At 46.3% G+C, this 19,887-nt stretch overlaps 2 protein-coding genes across 4 annotated transcripts; one reads left to right on the plus strand and one right to left on the minus strand.

The window, feature by feature from the left end:
* Positions 1-276: 276 nt before the first annotated feature.
* henmt1 (HEN methyltransferase 1) lies at positions 277-3,826 on the plus strand. 2 transcript variants are annotated; one of them, XM_030373007.1, is made up of 10 exons: positions 277-453; positions 574-686; positions 864-998; positions 1,657-1,839; positions 2,129-2,312; positions 2,393-2,606; positions 2,753-2,852; positions 3,033-3,181; positions 3,331-3,438; positions 3,704-3,826. In XM_030373007.1, the coding sequence occupies exons 1-9, from the start codon at positions 367-369 to the stop codon at positions 3,423-3,425; spliced, it is 1,260 nt and encodes a 419-aa protein (XP_030228867.1). In that variant the 5' UTR covers positions 277-366; the 3' UTR covers positions 3,426-3,438; positions 3,704-3,826. The 2 variants fall into 2 exon arrangements, with proteins under 2 accessions (XP_030228867.1, XP_030228868.1); XM_030373008.1 differs by having other exon boundaries at positions 280-453; positions 2,393-2,576.
* A 10-nt stretch (positions 3,827-3,836) lies between these two features.
* Positions 3,837-19,365, minus strand: fam102bb (family with sequence similarity 102 member Bb). Of its 2 annotated transcripts, XM_030373009.1 has the most exons (12): positions 19,060-19,365; positions 15,023-15,143; positions 14,517-14,546; positions 14,142-14,258; positions 13,854-13,900; positions 12,348-12,442; positions 10,268-10,366; positions 9,738-9,830; positions 7,216-7,429; positions 6,572-6,708; positions 6,061-6,130; positions 3,837-5,661 (listed from the first exon to the last, which is right to left on the minus strand). In XM_030373009.1, exons 1-12 carry the CDS (start codon positions 19,203-19,205, stop codon positions 5,619-5,621), a joined length of 1,212 nt encoding a protein of 403 aa, XP_030228869.1. In that variant the 5' UTR covers positions 19,206-19,365; the 3' UTR covers positions 3,837-5,618. The 2 variants fall into 2 exon arrangements, with proteins under 2 accessions (XP_030228869.1, XP_030228870.1); XM_030373010.1 differs by lacking the exon at positions 9,738-9,830.
* Positions 19,366-19,887: the final 522 nt, after the last annotated feature.

A 19,887-nucleotide genomic window follows, 5' to 3' on the forward strand; every position in this document is an offset into this window, starting at 1 on the left:
CTATGTAAACTCCATGGTAAACTCATGCGCAGACCCCATGGTAGACCCAAAGGCCATTTTTCGAAAAGTGATTCGCCAGCCGCTCGTCAGTGGGCGGACTGGTTCAATTGGTTTGACCCTGGACTGTTGTGTTGGTTTGACCTTGGGTGGTTCAATTGGTTTGACCCTGGGTTGTTGAATTAGTTTGACCCATGGTTGTTGAATTAGTTTGACCCCGGTTGTTGAATTAGTTTGACCCTGGGTTGTTTAATTGGTTTGACCCTTGGTTGTTGAATTGGTTTGACCCTGGATTGTGCGTCACGTGGCTGACGGGACCAGACGACCCAGGCCAGCCCCACACCACAGCAATTAGGACCTACCGTAATCATGGAGGAGCTCCGTTTCAACCCGTCGGTCAACACACAGAGGCACCAATATGTGATCGACTTTGTGAAGACACACAAACCTAAAAAGGTGAGTAACACTGGGGATCCTGTGGCGATCACTTTAGCATCTAACGTCCCTTTGCTAATAAACATTTATCAATTCAATACCATTGTCACTGATCTACCGTAACTTTTTGTTGTGCACCAGGTTGTGGATTTGGGATGCAATGACTGTTCACTACTGAGGAAACTCAAGTTTCACCGTGAAATCGAACTACTTTGTGGGGTGGACCTTCAGAGCAACTCGATGAAGAAGAAAATGTACATTCTAAAGCCGATATTTTATTTGATCTCTGCACAATAACATTTAAATCCTTCACACACATAGTATTGACCAGAAGTTTGATTGTATCCTTAAAAGACCCACGATGCACCCTACCGGTATATAAATCACGTTTCACATTATCAGAAGAGCTTGGAACTGTTATTTATTTGCAGGCATGAATTGGCACCTCTCCCAACTGACTACCTGCAGCCGGGAGCTTCTCCACTGAGCATTGAACTGTATCACGGCTCCGTCACACAGAAGGATGCCAGGCTCCGAGGATTTGATCTGGTGACCAGCATAGAACTGTAAGAAGACCAGGCTCAGCTGAGACAATTATCGCATTTGCCTTCCTTCTCTTCCTCAGCCGTTTCTATGAGGGTGCGGTTTAATCCTCAACTCTAAAATGCATCAGGCATCAAACTTCTTCTCTTGCGCTCAGTGTGTAGCTAAAGTTATCTTAACATATTCTCACACAAACAAATATAAAAGAATATATCTACTCACTACAATATGTAGTCATAATGTATACTAATCATAATGTATACTGCATTGGCCTTTGAAGCCAACTTCTATGCCATATGGTAGATGCAAGTAACAGAAGGCGTTGATTGTTCTATTTAAAAAGCACCGTCTACGTATCTGAACAGAGTTGTGTTCATGAACAACTTGGAGAATAAAACACATTTTATTTGGACTTTATACAATATGATTTTAATAGGAACCTAGAAAAAAGTCTAATTGAAATCGGTTGAGGAATGTTAACGTTATGGTGCTTATTATCCAGAAGGAACGCGTCTCCCCAACTCCGTTTCCTTTGTGTTTGTTTACAGTCCTCAAATATGACGGCCACGTCGACATATCACAGCAACGCGTCCATGCTTTCAATGCCTTTGTATGGATGCTTTGGAAGGCATTACTTTTCCGTATTTCTCACTTTGATTTCCCCCCCCCCCCCCACCCCAGCATCGAGCATCTCCATCTGGACGCGGTGGAGCGCTTCACCGAGGTGCTGTTTGGCTACATGACCCCAGGGACGGCCATTGTCAGTACCCCGAACGTCGAATTCAACCCGCTCTTTCCCAGAATGCGTGGCTTCAGGAACTCCGACCATAAGTTTGAGTGGACCCGAGCTGAGTTCCAGTCCTGGTTAGTGGTCGTCGTTCACTTATGGCTAAGGTTTAATTGTTTTGCGCTGTTTCTTGATATTCTACCAAAGAAAACTGATTGTGAACGGATGAAGCTTTCAGAAATAAGACACAAGATGTTGATTCGAACCGATTTTAACTTTTTGACAGTTTACTACTGGGGCCCGAGGGTTTTTGCCGCAATTACACTCTTGCGGATGCCCTCCTCCAGTCACATGATCGTCGAGATAAACATGAAGAGAAACAAAGTGAAACTCGCCACTCACACCGATTTCTCTTTGTCTCCGCAGGGCCCTGAAGGCATGTGGGCGGTACGGCTACGAAGCCGAGTTCACGGGCGTGGGGCAGGCAGTGCCTCACCTGCACCTCCAGGTGGGCTTCTGTACGCAGATCGCCGTGTTCCGGAGGCTGTCCCGGGGCGGCGGCGCTCCGGCGTCCAGCGGTGACGCCGGGGAGATCTTTTCGTACAAGCGTGTAAGCAGCTCATCGGTGTGCGGTAGCGTGACAGGCTAGCTTACCCCTCCCTGATGGTCTGGTTGTCTGGGTTCTTCCAGCTCTACAGCGTGTCCTACCCCAGTCTGTGTGATAACAACGTCCTGCGAGGGTGTCTGGTCAGTGAGGTCCTCCACTGGGCTTACCAGCTCTCCCGAAGGAGGAGGACGGAGGACGGGGACGGGGACGACGGGGAGGAAGGCTTGGGTCACACAGAGCCGGACAGGGCGGAGACGGAGCCGACAGGTGACCCGAGGGACACCTGCAAACCTCAACGTTAAGAGCTTCTCCATGTGTTCCACGGCGACGCTGGAATTTTGTTTTTGCCGTCCTGTAAAACCTCTTGTCTGAACAGGAAGGGTGTATCGGCGGGCCACCATTTTGTTACACTTTTCCAAATCCAAACCTTTGTCCTTCTGCAGATGAGTTTGAGGAAAGCGTCTTTGACGGAGAGGGAACCCACGGGTGGGAGGATGTCAAGATGACCAGCAGAGGGCAGCTGGAGTCCTACAGACAGGGCCGGTACGGGAATGCTTTGTTGTTTCTTTTTTCTCACTTGGGTTCCTAAATAAACAATTGTTATTGCTTAAGTAATTGGTGCTCCATATGTGTCCGATCCCATTATCAAGAGAAGAGCAGCTGCATAGGGGATGATTTGCTCTAGAGGTTTTCTGAGTTTGTTAATTCCCCCCCCCCCCCCAGATGTGTGTTTGTTCCTCTGCACAGAGTGTGGTCCTGCTGCCCCCGGATCAGAGACCTGAGTGGATCCCTGGCTCGTCTGAGGCTCTTCATAGCCGACGACCCACTGGTCAGACTGAGCCAGGACGGGTTTGCTGTGGTTCTGGATGAAGGTATTCGTGTACTCATGTTTTCGAGGGGTGGAGTTATGTTGTTTGGTTTCCCCCGCTTTATACGCTGCAATGACGCCCTCATGTATTGCTCTCATGGGTATTAATGAATGTATGCATTATGATACCAGTAATAACCGTGTTCCTCTCAGGGGAAGAGGTCAGTGAGGAGGAGCCAGAGAACACCAATAGAATGGACCCAGCCTGCCACCATGCAGTGGAGGAAGAGATGTGGGAGAGCCTCTGATCAACCAACACAGGTATACCAGGCCGTCTCTAAGCTCATCAGTATTCTAGCCTGGAAAGTGTAGTGTTAAGGTAATAATTCACAATATCTTTGATGCGAAATTGTCTACATTACACACAATTTAAATTGCATGGAGAAAGAAACCCGGGAGGTAGAGCGGGTTGACTGGTAACCTAGAATCTGCTAGTTCGATTCCCGGCTCCTCCTAGCTGAGTCTTGATGTCTTTGAGCAAGACACCTCACCCTGACTTTTCAAAAGGCCAGTCTTTGTTTTCCAGGAGACACCCACTTTTGAGTGACCACATATCCTCCTGCAATGCTTGGTGGAGCATTGCTTCACACACCCAATATAAAAGTTACACTGTCAGGAAAACCATTCCCCAATAAAGACCTGTTCTTGAGACACTGCAGTTTTTGTTTTTTTTACACCTTTTTAATTAAACAGTGCATGGTACACAACCAAAGCATACAGTAGTACACTTGTTAAAAGTAAGTAAAACGTTGGTCAAAAAGAACTTGCTCTGCGAAAGGGGAGAAACACAGACACTGTCGAGACAGCGAAGAACGCCACTTTACAGAAGAATACAGTCAACAGCTCCATTTATAAGCACAGCTTCACAGAAGAGAAGAAGCAACCATGTTTGTAACAACATGTTCAGTACCAGAATCTGCCCGTCTCCACGGGAACAACAAAACAAAAAAAGAAGTGATTCATTTTCCTCGATACAAACAACAATGTAATAACAGCAATCAGGCTCCGAGTGTTACTTGGTGAAAACGCAACTCAGCGAATGTATCGGTGACATTTGCAAACACTAATGAATCTTGGGAGTACTTCAAATGCTGAACGGTTAAATCAAACGGGTTCCTTCGAACAAAAGGCATTTTTCAAACAAAGGATGGCACAGAGATGAGTGGATGAATTACAGGGGGTGGTCCTCTGACCGAAGCCCAGGGGACAGGAGAAGGGGACATCTACTGAAGACAACGGCCATACTGAGTAATACGCAACACGGCTTTCCCCAACATACAAAAATATGGAGACACACATGTACACATTTTACCACAACGTTAAGCGGGTTAAAGTACGACGTTAATGACACTTTGTGCAGAGGGATTTAAATACGTTAAATACGTAAATCGTGGTTATGGTTGGGGCGTGTATAGCGGCCCCTGATATGGCTTTGTCAAAGGGGACAGGGAGGTACCATTGTCACTGGTTAACCATGTGAACATGTCTGCCAGAACAGGCCCAACGGGGGGGGGGGGGGATGTTGGGTTGTTGTGACCCCTTCCTCTTGCAGCTTATAGATGTGGCTTGATCGGGAGGAGCACAAAAACCAAATAACGAGGATAATGGATCGTGGTTTTTAGCAACACATGCTAATGTAGTGCTGCTGTAGTGCTTCACTATGAGACGTGTTTATTACGGCGTGTCATGTGACGCTCATTTATGACGGCGGCAGCGGACTATTTCACGAGTCCTCCAGTCTGAATGCAGACCACTGTCAAAACCAAACCGCCGCCGAGATGTGAGACGTGAAGCTTTGCTTACATCATCGGTGTCAAGTCACCAGAGAACAACTAACCAGTGGTCTTACCATGATGGAGGCGGCTTACTGCAAGACATCTCCATGTGTCAAAACACCGACGAGAGAGTGGCGGGAGGGCGTACAACTTCCAAGCAGCGTACAGGTAATATAAAATACTATTTTTTTTCTTATTTAAACGCTAGTCCAGAGACGTCACTGTGCCAAAATAAAAGCGTGGACGGCTTATGGAATGTATTGTGGTGAGGGGCATGGAATGGTGCCGTCTATTGGTGGAACCCCCCCCTCTGCTAATCAATAGCATTACCCACACCCATGGCTCTAGTAGTGGGGAGAAGAGGGAAAGCGTCTAATGACTGCTCATATGAAGAGGTGCATATGAGAGATCTATTTTCATGGCCTTCAGCGGTCATACATTTGGTAGGATTCAATCTGCTAAAATATATTGGCGGATAAACATTTAGGTGGCCCCCACCCCTTACAACCGACCCAGGGTCTCCAGCCTCTGCTTGACCACCAGGGGGCACTATTGCAGTGGGCCTCTGCTGGTCATTTTGAATAGACAAAGCAAGGTGTTGCTCAGATTTGTGTGTGTGTTGGTAGTAAGACAGCGCTACTGCTCTTGGGGTGGTGGACGATTGGCTCAACGTTTGATGACCACCTGCTCGTACGCTCCGGCGCCGACCCTGTGAGGGGGAGAGAGAGGGAGGAGAGGGCAATTAGCCACCGTGGAACAGAGGCTCACAATGCAGGCTACTGTTCTCTCTCCCAGGAACAAAGGAGTACAGTACGCACGACTACATTCAATGCAAGACATCAGCTGCTTGGGAACAGAAAAGCAAAAACATGGGTTCAGAGCGACTTCCATCTTTCTTTCATGAAAATATGCTTAAATAGTTTGTTGGCCAAAACGCAAATTACACAGCTAAGACTAGTTTCTTGGACAGCTAATACTATTGTTAGGGGATAGCTGGTTCTTAGCTGTAACGCTTGCCACCATATTGACAATGGGAGGGGGAGGGGGAGATAGGGGGAGGGGAGGGGGAGAGGGATAATTGCCCCCCACTGAGCACTGCCCCACTCACCTGGTGGGCAGGTGATGACTTCCGAGGGCCGTGCTTCCTCCCGGCCCCACGAAGAGACGCAGGCCTTCCTCTGAAAGAGAGGAGACGATAGTTGAGCCAGATTCAGTTAGTGGAGAGCGGACGCGCAATCGGGTCTTCAGGAGCAGCCGGTTGCCAGGCGATCTAAAAATAACCCCCGTATTGACGGCGGCACGGCTCCCTGTTCGTCAGTGATGGGAGACTTCGAGAGCGAGGCTGCTTCGGGATTGGCTGATTACCAGAGGACACGGTGTCACTAGCATTAACCTGCAGTGTTGCCAGATTGGGTGGGAAATCTGGCCCAATCTGGCAACACGGGTAGACCGACCCATCCTTGTTTAACACCAGAGGCGTTGGTTATCTTCCCTTACACAATGGCTTTATGAAGTTGCGTAATATCTGCAAATTAAAAGATATATGTGACATTCCTTCATTCAAGTATCTCCTAACGTCTGCCCCGTGTCCTCGGTGTGTGATGGGGTTGTGGGGTTACCCTCGGTGCTGGAGTCCAGCAGGTTGGGCGTGAAGTCCTGTCCCTGGAGGATCTTCTCCACCACGTCGTCGGCGTCCACCCGGGTGTCGTCCATCCTCTTCAGCTGGGACTCCATGGAGTCCTGCTTCACCGGGTGTCTGCTCGGGGGGGGGGGGGGGGGTGACACACACACTGCTGTAGCCTGGCCATTCAATAGCTCCACAATAGAGTGTGCGTTTGATAGATATAGTGACCTATTACACCACCCGGTGTGAGTGTGCTAGGCCATCACAAGCCGTTTTGAAAATCTGCCTCTTCTTCTTACCAGGTGGGCGTGTCCACCTAGATGTGCGCTGGGTAGATCAGTCTACCAGACTACCCAGTGGACTTTAGCAAACGCTCCTTATCTATCCAGCACACATCTAGGAGGACACGCCCACTAGTGATGTCAGAAGAGGCAGATCTTTCAAACGGCTTGTAAGGCTAATCACACTCACACCTGGTGGTATAATAGGTCTCCTTTAAATCCTATCCAAGACGACGACAACTATTTATTGATTTGAATTTAGTTTCATTATCTTTACACAGGAGTCTTCCCCCCCCCCCCCCCCCGTGTCCCATAGTCTCCCCCCAGAGCATCCATCCCTCTGACGAGCACCACCCACCTGTTGAGGCGCTCACAGGACGAGGCGCTGCGGACCGGGGTTGCCCCCCCCGGGGTGCTGGAGGGGGGGGGCAGGGCGTGGCAGGGCCTGCTCTCGCCGTCGTCGGCGGGCTCCGGGATGCTGCCGATGCCCGTGGAGGTGCTGCCCACCGAGTGGTTCCGGCGGTGGTTGAACTCCGACAGGCTGGAGGAGCGCGAGTGGCCCGTGCTGTAGCCTGCAGAGGGACCACAAGGGGGCGTCGTCAGGGCGCGTCCGAGAGGGGAACGCGCTGCACGCTAGAGCAGGAAAATAAGTAAAATATCAACATGGCAGCATGCGCTGAAGGAAGTTAGTGTGTAGAGTTTGTTGCAACCAAAAGCAGCAGCACAACACGTTTATTCCAACATCTTAAACCGAGGGACACAGCAGAGTGGGAGAGAGCTTTCGTTAATCATTGCTATTCTTTAAATAAAATACATACTTAAAATATATATATAAAAATAAAAAATGATTAAAATCATTAATCGGGTTTGGTTTGAAGAAATCTGATACTTTATTTTTAGGCCAAATGGCCCAGCCCTACTACGAGCCGTCCATTTTTATTCTCTATATGCTTATGGAAAGAATCCAATTGTAGGAAAAATTAAAGTTTGAACAGTTAAATATTCACATGTCAGAAGAACTGATTTGGGAGCCAAGCAATCATCAGTATTTATATGGGAAAGAAATTTACAGCACACCTTTCAGTATACATTAGGTATACTTTATCATTATCTTATCCCTACAGATTAGGTAGTACGTCAAACAGATTAGGTCGCTTGTCTTCTTCAATCACATAATACTCATTAAAAAACCTCATGAACCTAGTAGTGTAGTTATTGGAGGGCCTTTACAGGCTCTACTACAATAACACAGGGATTTGATCCGCCTGGAACGGCAGATTGTCGGTCAAAGATGTGAGCATTTCTCATTGATGGATTGTAATTGGAAAAGGAGGATAACTCAATCCCTGCTCTATCCTCTCTTCTAATGTTCTTATCCATAAGTGGGGGAGCTGGAGCTCTCTGTCTCAAACAGCTGGCTATCATTTTGTTTGGTTTTTATGCGGCAGAATCCCTTTTGATTCTGGAGGTGACTGACCAAACATGCGCAGAGATGTCAGCACATAATCCAGAACCACTTCAATGTCTGCTGTTGTGTAACACTTAATGAACAGAACAGTCCAAACCAGTAGCAGTACTTGGTATCAATCCTCCATGGCGATAAAAGGACTAAATACAATTAAATGACCAAAGGAAAACGCCTTCAAAATGATTGTCTTCATTTCAAGAACGACCCTAACCCCCACACTAGAGAATGTGATCCAACCACCAGCCGAGGACACAGAGGAGGTCTGTCCAGGGAGTGGCCGGCCTGCTAAGTACGGACTGAGGTGGAAACCGGAGAAGGGCACACGAGGACAGCCGCGGAAAGACGGTAAACAGGAAGACCCCCTCCCCCCACCACCACCACCACCACCACCACCTCCGGCCTTCAAATACCATCAGAATCCCCCGGTGTGATTCAGCCCTCGGCGGTCTTTCAACACACGGATCCCCCGGGTCTCAAGTATTAAAGGGTGACTCCAGGTTAAACACTTTCAGGGTCCCTTTGGGGGAACTAGGGAAGGGTTTCAACATGTGTGATTATGCCGTTTGGAATAGGAAGGACACGTTTTGCATCACTTTTGTGCGACGTCAGGGGGTGAAGGTATACTGTGTTTTGACGACAAGCTGATGTGCTACACGTGAACCTCCTAAGATGGCGCAGTTTGATTGCTTCGCTATCTCAGGATAATGGGCAATACCCATGATTGAGATCTCAAACTCGGGATATAGTGTGACGGTCGTCTCGTCACGCTAATAAAAACAAATCCCGGCAAAAAGTGTTATCTTGTTTATTTTTGAAATGTTCACGTGTAGTATATCCGAAAACAATTATTCAATAATTGGGTAACAATAAGGTGCCATAATAAATAGCAAAACTAGTCATTACCTAACCCTGTGTTAATAGTTAACAATTAACAAATATTAACAAAGGGTTAGGTAATGACTAGTTTGCTATTTATAATGGCACCTTATTATAAGTGTTACCAATAATTGTTAAATGCATCATAACACAACGGCGCCATTGTTGCGCCTCACTACTGAGACGTGGGCGTGGATGTAGGGCACTGCCTGCCGACACTCAGTGACATAACGAGGCCAGAGGGCGAGGGGGGCACCAGACGGAGGTCCCCCCAATGCGTCCAGTCCATGGGACTCACCTGTCTGTTGGCTGTCAGCTCTCATAGCCAACATGCCGTTCCTTCTACAGGCCGACGACGTAGCGAAGGGATGCAAAACGTCTAATTGGTGGCAGCCAGTATGCAACACAGTTTATTACACCGAGGCACACAATTTGTTTCCCTCTTCCCACCTACCCCTAAGGGGTCCCCAATGTGTGTAGTACCCCGTTAAGCCTGTTGTGTTTCATTCATTAAGACGCCCCTCCATATGTCTTACCGTTTGAATGCACCCTAAAACACGCGGGACGCTGCACCCCATGAAAACAACCCGGTGAACCCGTGCTGCCCTGGGGTTCAGGCTGAGCAGGCTCTGCAGGAGGCACAGGTATGAGACAGCCTGGGTTCAATGGATCGCACGTTGCACAATTATCGGGCATTCGATTGGATCGTCAAAATATTCTGACTAGAACATAATCATCCACAGCATGGAAGCACATTCACGCCAATTCATTCTCATCATAAAGGAATTGGAAACATGAACACAAAAGTCAAATTTAGCCAGCGACATGTATGAGTCCAGTGTGACTCTGTTGGGGTCACGGTGAGGAAGAGTCCGTGGGACTCTGTTGGGGTGACGGTGAGGAAGGGTCCAGTGTGACTCTGTTGGGGTCACGGTGAGGAAGAGTCTGTGGGACTCTGTTGGGGTGACGGTGAGGAAGAGTCCAGTGTGACTCTGTTGGGGTTGGGGTGACTCTGTTGGGGTGACGGTGAGGATGGGTCCAGAGGGACTGACGGTGTGCGGGCTACCTGAGAGCTTGGACTGCTGGCTGGCGTAGCTGGAGGTCCTGGAGTGTCCGCAGCCGGCCAGCTCCTCCGGGACGGAGCTGCACCTCGCCTCGCGGACCTCTGCAGGGGGTCACACCCCATCGTCAGTTTAACACGTTGTGCATGTATTTACCTGTATGTCAATCCTGGCCCCCATGGCACTCCCGGCCATCCCTGGAAGGACGGATCCCCCACTATGCGTTTAGCCTCAAGGTTTCTTCCTGCCCTTGTGGGGGCTTGGGTAAAGGGGGGTGTCATAAATATCTGGCCCATTGAGCCTTTTGAGACCTTAATGGGGATTAAGGGCTAGACAAATAAAATTGAATTGAACACACACCAGGACCGGTGAGCCCCGATCGGGCCCGCCCCGCGCTGCTGAACCGTGTCCGTGCTCCACCCTTCCACCCCGTTTAGGCCTCTACCAACCGTGCCAACTTAAAAACCTACCTTTTCTTTCTTGCTTTTAACAACCCTTAACACCCCCTCCTTTCCCCATTGTTTAACTTTGTTTGACTTCTTACTACTTTTTATTTACTCTTCCCTATTCTGCCATGTTAAGCGCTTTGGGTCAACTCTGGTTGTATTTAAATGTTCTTTATAAGTAAAATTGACTTGACTCGACTTAGATTTGAATTCGGAAACAGGTGGTTGATTCGCTGTTCAGAAGTCGCTGACGGGTGAATGGAGACCGATTTGTTCCAGAGAGGCTGATACTGGGAAAGCCACAGTATATGCAACATCCGTCTAGCATGCTGTCACTTTAGGTTGGTGTATAAGCTTTGAGATGGCAGCATCTAAAAAGGTGCACATTTGCACCCGCCAATACCCCATCTCAACATCTAATCTATATCTGATGCAAGCAAATTTATCGACAACCGTACATGCAATCTTCCTGCAAAATTATGAGTCACGTGCACACACATACACACACACAGCAGTGTGAAGGGATACGTTTTAGTGAGGCATCACCGCACGCCTACTCATACATAGTACATGCATTGTGTGCACACACACACACACACACACACACACACACACACACACACACACACACACACACACACACACACACACACACACACACACACACTTCTATTTTTAAATCCAAGCCCGCCCACGGGGTCAGAGCAGATTGCATGGTTTCTGAAAAAGAGAGCTAGTGTAAATTATAAATGACAGAACATAACAAACCAACATGCATCTGAGGCCTTCAAGAGAGACAAGCGCAGAGCACGCAAACATGATCAACTAATGGAAAGAGAGCGGGAGGCGGGGAGCAGGAAGACATTGGGAATGATTAGGATATAGCACATTGCGCACACATGTGTAAGCACTCAGTACAGTACACTGCGCACACGTACGTAAGCACTGTAACTCACAGACACATCGGACACAAAATCAATAGCAGTCAGGTGAGTATAAGCTCTAAAACCAAAGAAGCCACTATCCGTCAATGTGTCAAAGCCCAATTGCAGAAGGTAGTGAGTGATGACACAAACAGAACAACAAGTGCAACAGGGGAACTGGCCATCACAGCTACATCAAATAATAGACGGAACTAAGTCAATGATGGTTTCTCTCTCATCTGCAACCGCAGTTTCAACAGAAACAGAAAACAGAAAACTACTTGACAAATAAAAACCCTTCAGCCCTGTGTCAGAATTGTATAATCCTCTATAAATATGTGGAATTAAGAATGTTTCATCTGATTAGGGATCTTTTGACTGGGCTGTATTGCTCCTTAATCAATTAAGCCAGGGCTATAAAAAGAAAGGATATAGCAGCACATGACCGCTCATAATTGTTTCTATAAATGGATATCATGAAAGTGTAAGCGTCGCATTCGCCAATCAGTGTACTAAGATGGAAGCAAAAAAAAAACTACAAACTTCAGAAGCGCTCGCAAAATGATGTAATTTCGCTTGTGGCTTCTCTACTACCCAGTGCCATCAACACTACAGCTCAGCAGACTCAAAGGGTCACCTTAATGCTATGTAACGGTGAGGGTTTCATTGCAGCTTGGTGGAGCAGAACATAAAGGAGAAAGCCATTGAAGTCTCACCAGGGCCGGCTTTCTGGGTGTCTCCCCCCTTCCTGTCCTCCAAGAGACTCTCTGCGTCTCCTTGGATCCCGATCACAGTGGCCGTGGACGGGGGCCTAACACACACACACACACACACACACACACACACACACACACACACACACACACACACACACACACACACACACACACACACACACACACACACACACACACACACACACACACACACACAGGACAGGACAGGACACTAGACGTGAGGGGAAGGCGAAAGAAGTAATACATTGTTCGCTAAAATTTAACTTTTATTATTCCAGTTTGGATCACAGACTTAGCGAAAACAGCTAAATGTTCTTTACATGCACAAAAAAACACGTGATCATTTTTAACCTACCACAGAGCCTCGTTAACCGGTGGAAACCGGTTAACCGATCAGATTTAAATGTGCTATTTGAAATAACAGCCGCTTCAAGCAGCACCAGCCACCTGCTATTTCGTAACTCTGCTTATCTCTCTCCTGTTCATAAATCACCTCATCTGATCATCTTTTTGTGTGAAGTGAAACCAACACACACTCTGTGGCTGTGACTGTGGCTGTGGACACCACTTTTTTTTTAACCGACAAGCGACAAGATTAATGGGTTAAACAGTCGGTCAAACGGTCATCGGTTAGCATCCCTAGTCCTGACACATTTTTGTGCTCCAAAGCACCCAATAAATCAACATGCAAATTTCGGGGGGAACATTATTCAGCTAGTTTGGCAACTTAAGGCTTTTCGTCAAGTCTTAGTGAAATCAAGTCATTTTGGCCGCTGTTGAAAGGGAAAATGTCATAATGTGTACTTTTTAAACAAAGACCTGTTCCTTGCAGGTGTTTTTTAAGTAAATAAATACATAAAAGCAGTGATATACCTCACACTACAGTCTGGAAACTCTTCTGCGTTATACAAAGTATTATTTAACATTCCCAGACGCCATGAGTGACAAGTGCAACCAGCTCAGCCTAAAGAGTGATTTAGTGCGCTTATGACATTCTTGAAATAGCTTCACAACAAAGAACAGAAGACTACCAAAACATTTGCATCTATGAAAAGGTTCACACAACAGCAGCAGCACCAAACCAAGATTAATCACGCCTCACTCAGAAATGCAATCTCAGTCATTTTTCCATCTTTCTCACAATAATATACAAGAGATGGTGTTTGGGTTAGATTTGAGTATTTGTTGCCCTTTGAAAAGCACCAATGATCAGATTAAGTTTATAGTCCTGCATACAATTAAACACGTTCGTTGTTCGAAGGTTCAATAATTCCTTTAATCAATGCTACCTTCCATCTAGTTTTGCTCTTAACTTCCCATTCAAACAGTGACTTAACTAAATACTGCTCATAACACAGCTGAATCTCCACTGGTTTGGCAGGACCAGTCTGCCAAACCAGTTCCACACAACCACATTCACATTACATGAAAAACATGAAGTTGCAGAATGATTCCTTCATAGGTTGAACGGAGTGTTTTACTCACGTTTTAAAACAGGGGTCTCCGGACATGAGTTGTGTGCTGATGACAACCTAGGATAGAATATAATACAATTAATTAATTAATTAAAAGGCTGCTCTTGTCGTATGTTGTAGTATATACAGATAATGCTATAATATTTTTTCTATTTGGGCTTTATGTAGCTTTAATACATACATCGCATTTTACTGTTATATTTGTATGAATTAAAACATAACAATATGAATCATACATTCTAGCAAGTGACAGTCAAACATATCTTTGACGTTCCCCCTTGCCTCCCACCGGCAGTACCTTGAGGATGGAGTTGTCTTGTCGAGTGTTTTTGGTATCGTAGCCTTCCAGCAGACATCGACGGGTCGTGCTTCCCGACCCCGCAAACTCTGCCAGATTCAGGTCGGCAAACCCCAGCTGGGGAGAGAGAGAGAGAGAGAGAGAGAGAGAGAGATTTAGATTTGCACATATAACATTATACTGATGTGGGAGGATGCAGAGAACACAGGACACCTTTCCCACGATCATCCATCCATAATTAATGCAAATGAATAAAATATGATTTTGCAATTAGCCTGCTGGTTAGAGCTCCACGCCTTCCCTGATGGCAAACCACCCTGTGTGTGTGTGTGCGTGTGCGTGTGCGTGTGCGTGTGTGCGTGTGCGTGTGTGTACCTTTGCATACGCCTTTCCACCTTTCAGCTCCTAGAAGAGATCATAAAAAAAAGAAAATGTCGCTGCTGTGTTTGCACATCACCTTCCTCATGACATTTGATACCCTGATTTAAAACCAAGGGTTCACGTACCCGCACGCACTATGTGAGGGCTAGGACTTAGTCAGCATGGATAGCAAATCCCCCTTCACAGTACATCCATGGTTTACAACATGGAGTCATAAAATCCAATGCACTTTGGACGACCTTTAGGTCAACAAGCTACATTACACCATCCATCGGGTCGAAGCGACTTGTCCTTTTTATTGTACAGTAAGAAAGGAAGGTGTGGGAGAGAGAGGGAAGACATGCAGCAAAGGACCACGGGCAGGAATCAAACCCGGGTCGCTGCGGTCAGGGCTGGGCCTTCATGGTACGCGCTCCACCCGGTGAACCACCGGGGGCGCCCTGCAACCAAAAGCCGATGCGGCGGTGAGAGCTGGGAGGAGCCGGCCTGGGCTGCGGTACCTTTCTGACCGACACGCGACACACGCAGGGGTCCAGGACGCCGGTGCCCGCGCTGGCGCTCATCTTGCAGGGGAAGGAGAGCCGCTTCTTCCAGTGGACGCAGTTGGCCTGCACCGCCTCCCTGGAAGAGCCCGGCACAAGAGACACAGGACACGGTTAGGAGGACAGCGACGCTGGGGTACAGAAGCTCAGGAGGCGGAGCGGCTCGGCTGGTAACCGGAAGGTCGCTGGTTCGATCCCCGGCTCCTCCTAGCGGAGTGTGGAGGTGTCCCTGAGCGAGACGCCTCACCCTGACTGCTCCTGACGAGCCGGCTGTCGCCCTGCGTGGTCGACTCCGCCGTCGGTGTTTGAATATGTGTGTGTCAAATGCAAAATGTACAGAAAACCAGTCAAAATATAGTCAATAGACATATGGAGGTATGGAAACTTTGGAAAGTGACTGACACCGCAGTGCCTCCTAGCCCAAATGTGCCTCAAAGACAGCCACTAAATAGTTCCTGTGCATTATAAAAGACCCTACATCTTGAATAAAAACACACACACACCAAAAAGACTGGTCTTATCTAGCTATCTACCATTTCCTGTGTGGCTTGGTACTGTAGGCACAGTGCATGACGCTCTCATTCTTGGTACGGGGTTTTTGATTTCCTCTAAAAGCTACAACCACAGGATATGATTATGGACGTCACGAGTCTGGAGGCTTCAGTTCTCACTGCTTCAGGTAACTGCTGCTGCAGGCAATAATATCCAAACCAATGCGAGTCCGTTGTACTTGTTTGGGCGTGGGGGGTGGGTGGGGGGGGGGGGGGGTGTTAAGAAGACTGAAACAGCTCCTATGTAATCAGAGGATGGACATCTTTTTTCTGTTTTGAAGCCTACTTCTCACTCCCCCCTGAGCCAATAAGCTTTATACCAGGGGTCACCAACGCAGTGCCCGCTGGCACCATGGCGCCTGCAAGGACCACATGAGGCGCCCGCAGGCCTGTTCTGAAAACAGCACTACTCATTGTTGAACAACTTTTTCCCACCTTTTTTAAGTCATAGTTGATAATTATCCACATTTGATCACTTATAAACGCGTAAACTCAGACTCTGGACAAGGCCACATTTCAGCATTTAATCTCAATAAAATAAGCAAATCCCTAATAAAATAAAACTGATACCAGAATATCGGGATTCTGTTATATAGTCCATTTAACCAGTTCCAATCGATTTACTGCAAAATATGTAGTTGTGTTTCCATTCTAGTGTTTTATTTAAGAACTGATGGCAAATTCATCATCCTCATTGTGAAACCATCTGGGAGAGGAGGACGGTGCATGGGTGTGTGTGTGTGCATTTGGTACGTGGGTGTGCGTTTGGGTACATGTGTGCGCGTGTGTTTGTCTATAAGAAAGAGAGAACAGCTATTCCTTAAGATGAAGGTTAGTGCCAAACAGAGCTGTATGCAAGAGAGACAGAGCAAGAGAGAAAGCAAAAGGAGAGGAAAATAAAGCATGAGAATGTGACTAGCATTCCGACCATCCAGATGGCCTTTCATCTACCCCCCCCCCACCATCACTGCTTCATACACACCTCCTTCTCCCCATACTATTCCGGATTGTCAGAATGGGATAAATAGAGGTTATTTATAAATCTAAAAAAAAATCCATGTTAAACAATGCAGACGGATAGAGATAAGAGATAAAGATAGAGAGATAGATATAACAGAGATAGTGGTGCTCCCATAGAGTGTCCCGTGAACAGTCATCGTATTAAACTCACTGTATATTAGATAAGCAGTTCTGATTGGCCAAACCTATTGGGACGGGGGCCAGAAGCATATGCCAGAGCAAATAAAACATGAGCTCACAGATCTGTCTGGTTTCCAGGATAGGTGTAACCCATCAAAAGGTGCCCATTATTTTCCGTCTCACTGTGACCCAGATTCTCTGAAGGTTTTGTATTATGTCACCCTGCCTTGCCGCTGTGGAACTTTGATGCTACATTTTTACTAGCGAGGGAAATGTGTCTCCCAGGCAGAAGTCCTGCCAAAAGAGAAGATAAGATAGAGCAGTGCATGCTTCACTGGTGTGACTCATGGCTAGAGTGAAATATTGACTCTTTTGAAGGTTGGAGCTGAATGATTGAATACTTGGGAAATGTTCAAGAAGACAGAGAAAGAGCAGCTTGGCTGCAACTATGGATTAACACAATGATTTAGAGAGCCACTGATCTCACAATCAACTAAACTGGGATCAAACCAACACTCTGCATGTTACTGGCCCAGGGTTTGTTGTCAAGAATACAGAAACACATGGGTCGCCCGCTTGATGACTCAATAACTCGTCAACGCAAGGGAGTGTGAAAAATCATGAAAATTCAAGGAAATGTGACAGATAAAATTAACATAAACTAATGGATTATGACCATGAATTTTGAGATAAAGTGGATGCTGGCTGGGGTCTAAAGTACAAGCCCTTCCTGTCCGATGTGAACCTCAGTGAGGATGCAGTGTGGTGTCGATTTCTAGGAGCCGGCCGATTCCCCAAGTGAAGATCTGTCTCCCACCCACTCTCCAGTCTGCTGCGGTTACTCCCGCTGTCTCCCTCGGTCTCTGGCCGTACAACTTCAAAATAAAAGGTTTATATTGATTTCTTTATGCTGGAAATTCTAGTAATACTATGGAATAGGGATCGTGTATTCCTTCCCAGAAAAGCTTTTGCGGGCATAATGCGCTAAATGTCTCTGAAATGGGTTTTGAAAAGTAATATACACATTACTTTAGTAACCACTATACTATGTTGGAATTGTAGTCAGCAAATTGTGTACAGTTCTAATAACAATTATAGGAGAGCAAACGGAGGAACTGCCTATGTCTAAATACACATTTTTACAACCCTGACTAGAAATGGCAAGTAATATGAAACCTGGATGTTTGTCAAAGACAAGGCTCACAGGCATAGTTCAGGCTCAAAAGTGCAGCATCATCCTTGAGAATGCGACAAATATCACCATTAGACCGCAGGTCTGCTTTGAGAAAGGTCTACTCGAGAAATTGTTCTTTCATAATTGATTTGTATACAGTTTGTATATGAAGTATGATGGCTTTAACACCAAATTACAGCATTGTCCTGGCTGAAACATTGAGGATGAACCATAGACTAAACAATTAGGGTTACTGAGTATAATGGCAACAGTGTATGACTGGAAACGGTCTCTGAAACCGTATAGCCTGAGCTTGTGGAATTTGTACTAGTTCACCATACAATTCTTAATGACTGCAGACCAGCTAATAACAAATAATAAGAAAAGTGATAATAACTGAAACTCCATTGATGAATTATCAGCATTATCATAAACTAAATATTTAACAGTTCATTTAATTAACTTGAATTGAACGACATGCCGACCTGGACGAGACCAACATGATGTAGCCTACACCTGCTGCTCATACTACCTATAACAATGCACTGTTATTGTTAACAATACACTGTTATAGCAATGTTATTACTAATGCTATAGTTATATTAGACGTCGTGGTCTATGCAAGGGAGTTAATGAAACTGGAAATGAAAGACAATAAAATCCTCATAGCAATTGGGCTAGGTGTTAGCTCTGAATCATTGGAGATGAAGGACTTGATTTTGGGGGAATTCTCCAAACACCCAAAGGAGCACGAAAAGAAATTGCAACTCACATCCAAGAGTTCCGAAAAGAACAACCATGGTAAAGCGATATCACAGCATTACAGTAACGTCAACTGGTCTGGGTATCAGAGCATGGGTAAATAATTGTACTTTGTCCAATATACAGTATGTGATACTCACTTTTTCCAAACTATACTGCCACATTATAATGGAAAATCAATCCTATCCTTTTATCTCCTCCTGTGATGCTGCGAGAACAGCTGATCAGCGGTACTCTCCTCACAGCCATTCGGCTAGGGGTTAGCTCTGAGGCTAGACGACTGGGTAGACATTCTAACCCTGATATTGTAATATATAATATAATATAAATGGTTATGTAATGGAAGGTAGGACCCTGGTTCTCCTCACCGGGATGACTCCTCGGAGAAGCCCCCGTCCAGCAGCCGGACCTTGCAGAACAGAACGCCGTTCACGAAAGGGACCGACGACAGCTCGTCCAGCTCGAAGTCCACCTTGAACTTGAATTTCTTCTTCTTCATCATCATGAAATCCATACAAGGTTTACTTTATGTGTCGAGAGGGTCGTGTTACCTCTGCGGTTGCATGCATTACAGCCCCATTGTGTTTTAATCTACGGTGTGCAGAGAACGAACCGAACTGCCCACGAAGACCACAGCGAGAGCTCCAGGGATGAGGCAGCGTTGCCAGATTGGGCCCGATTTCCCGCCCAATATTGGCGGGAAAACTGCCCAAAATCGGGCCCAATCTGGCAATACTGGAAGGAGGCCGACCACATCCGGTGTCTTCCTTTTAAAATAAAAGCGAACTTTGTTATGGTTTATAGAGTGAGAGAAATTCACCACTGCGGGTTGGATTTTGCCATGTATTGTATTATGTATCTTTAGGTAGCTGTGTTCAAATGTATTGCCATTTCTTTGTTAGTCTGTCGACTTTCATTCATTCATTCATTCATTCAGTTATTTATTTATTTTCATTTGGGAATCTACCCGCACAATAATAACAATCAAATCCCACAAAAAAGTTTGGATTCAATCTATTGCTAAATGTCGCACATCGAAGCGAGTACTGAGGAGCAGTTTATGAAAAGAAACTTCACATTTCATACTTTTACTTTGGAAAAAAAGGGCGGGGCAAGCGATTGTTTACAAACGTCACATTCTCACGTCTCTTTCGCCATCTGTTGGCCAAAGAATAAAGACAAATAATTAATTAATT

This window comes from Gadus morhua, chromosome 12, assembly GCF_902167405.1.
Source record: "Gadus morhua chromosome 12, gadMor3.0, whole genome shotgun sequence".
NCBI classification, from domain to species: domain Eukaryota; kingdom Metazoa; phylum Chordata; class Actinopteri; order Gadiformes; family Gadidae; genus Gadus; species Gadus morhua.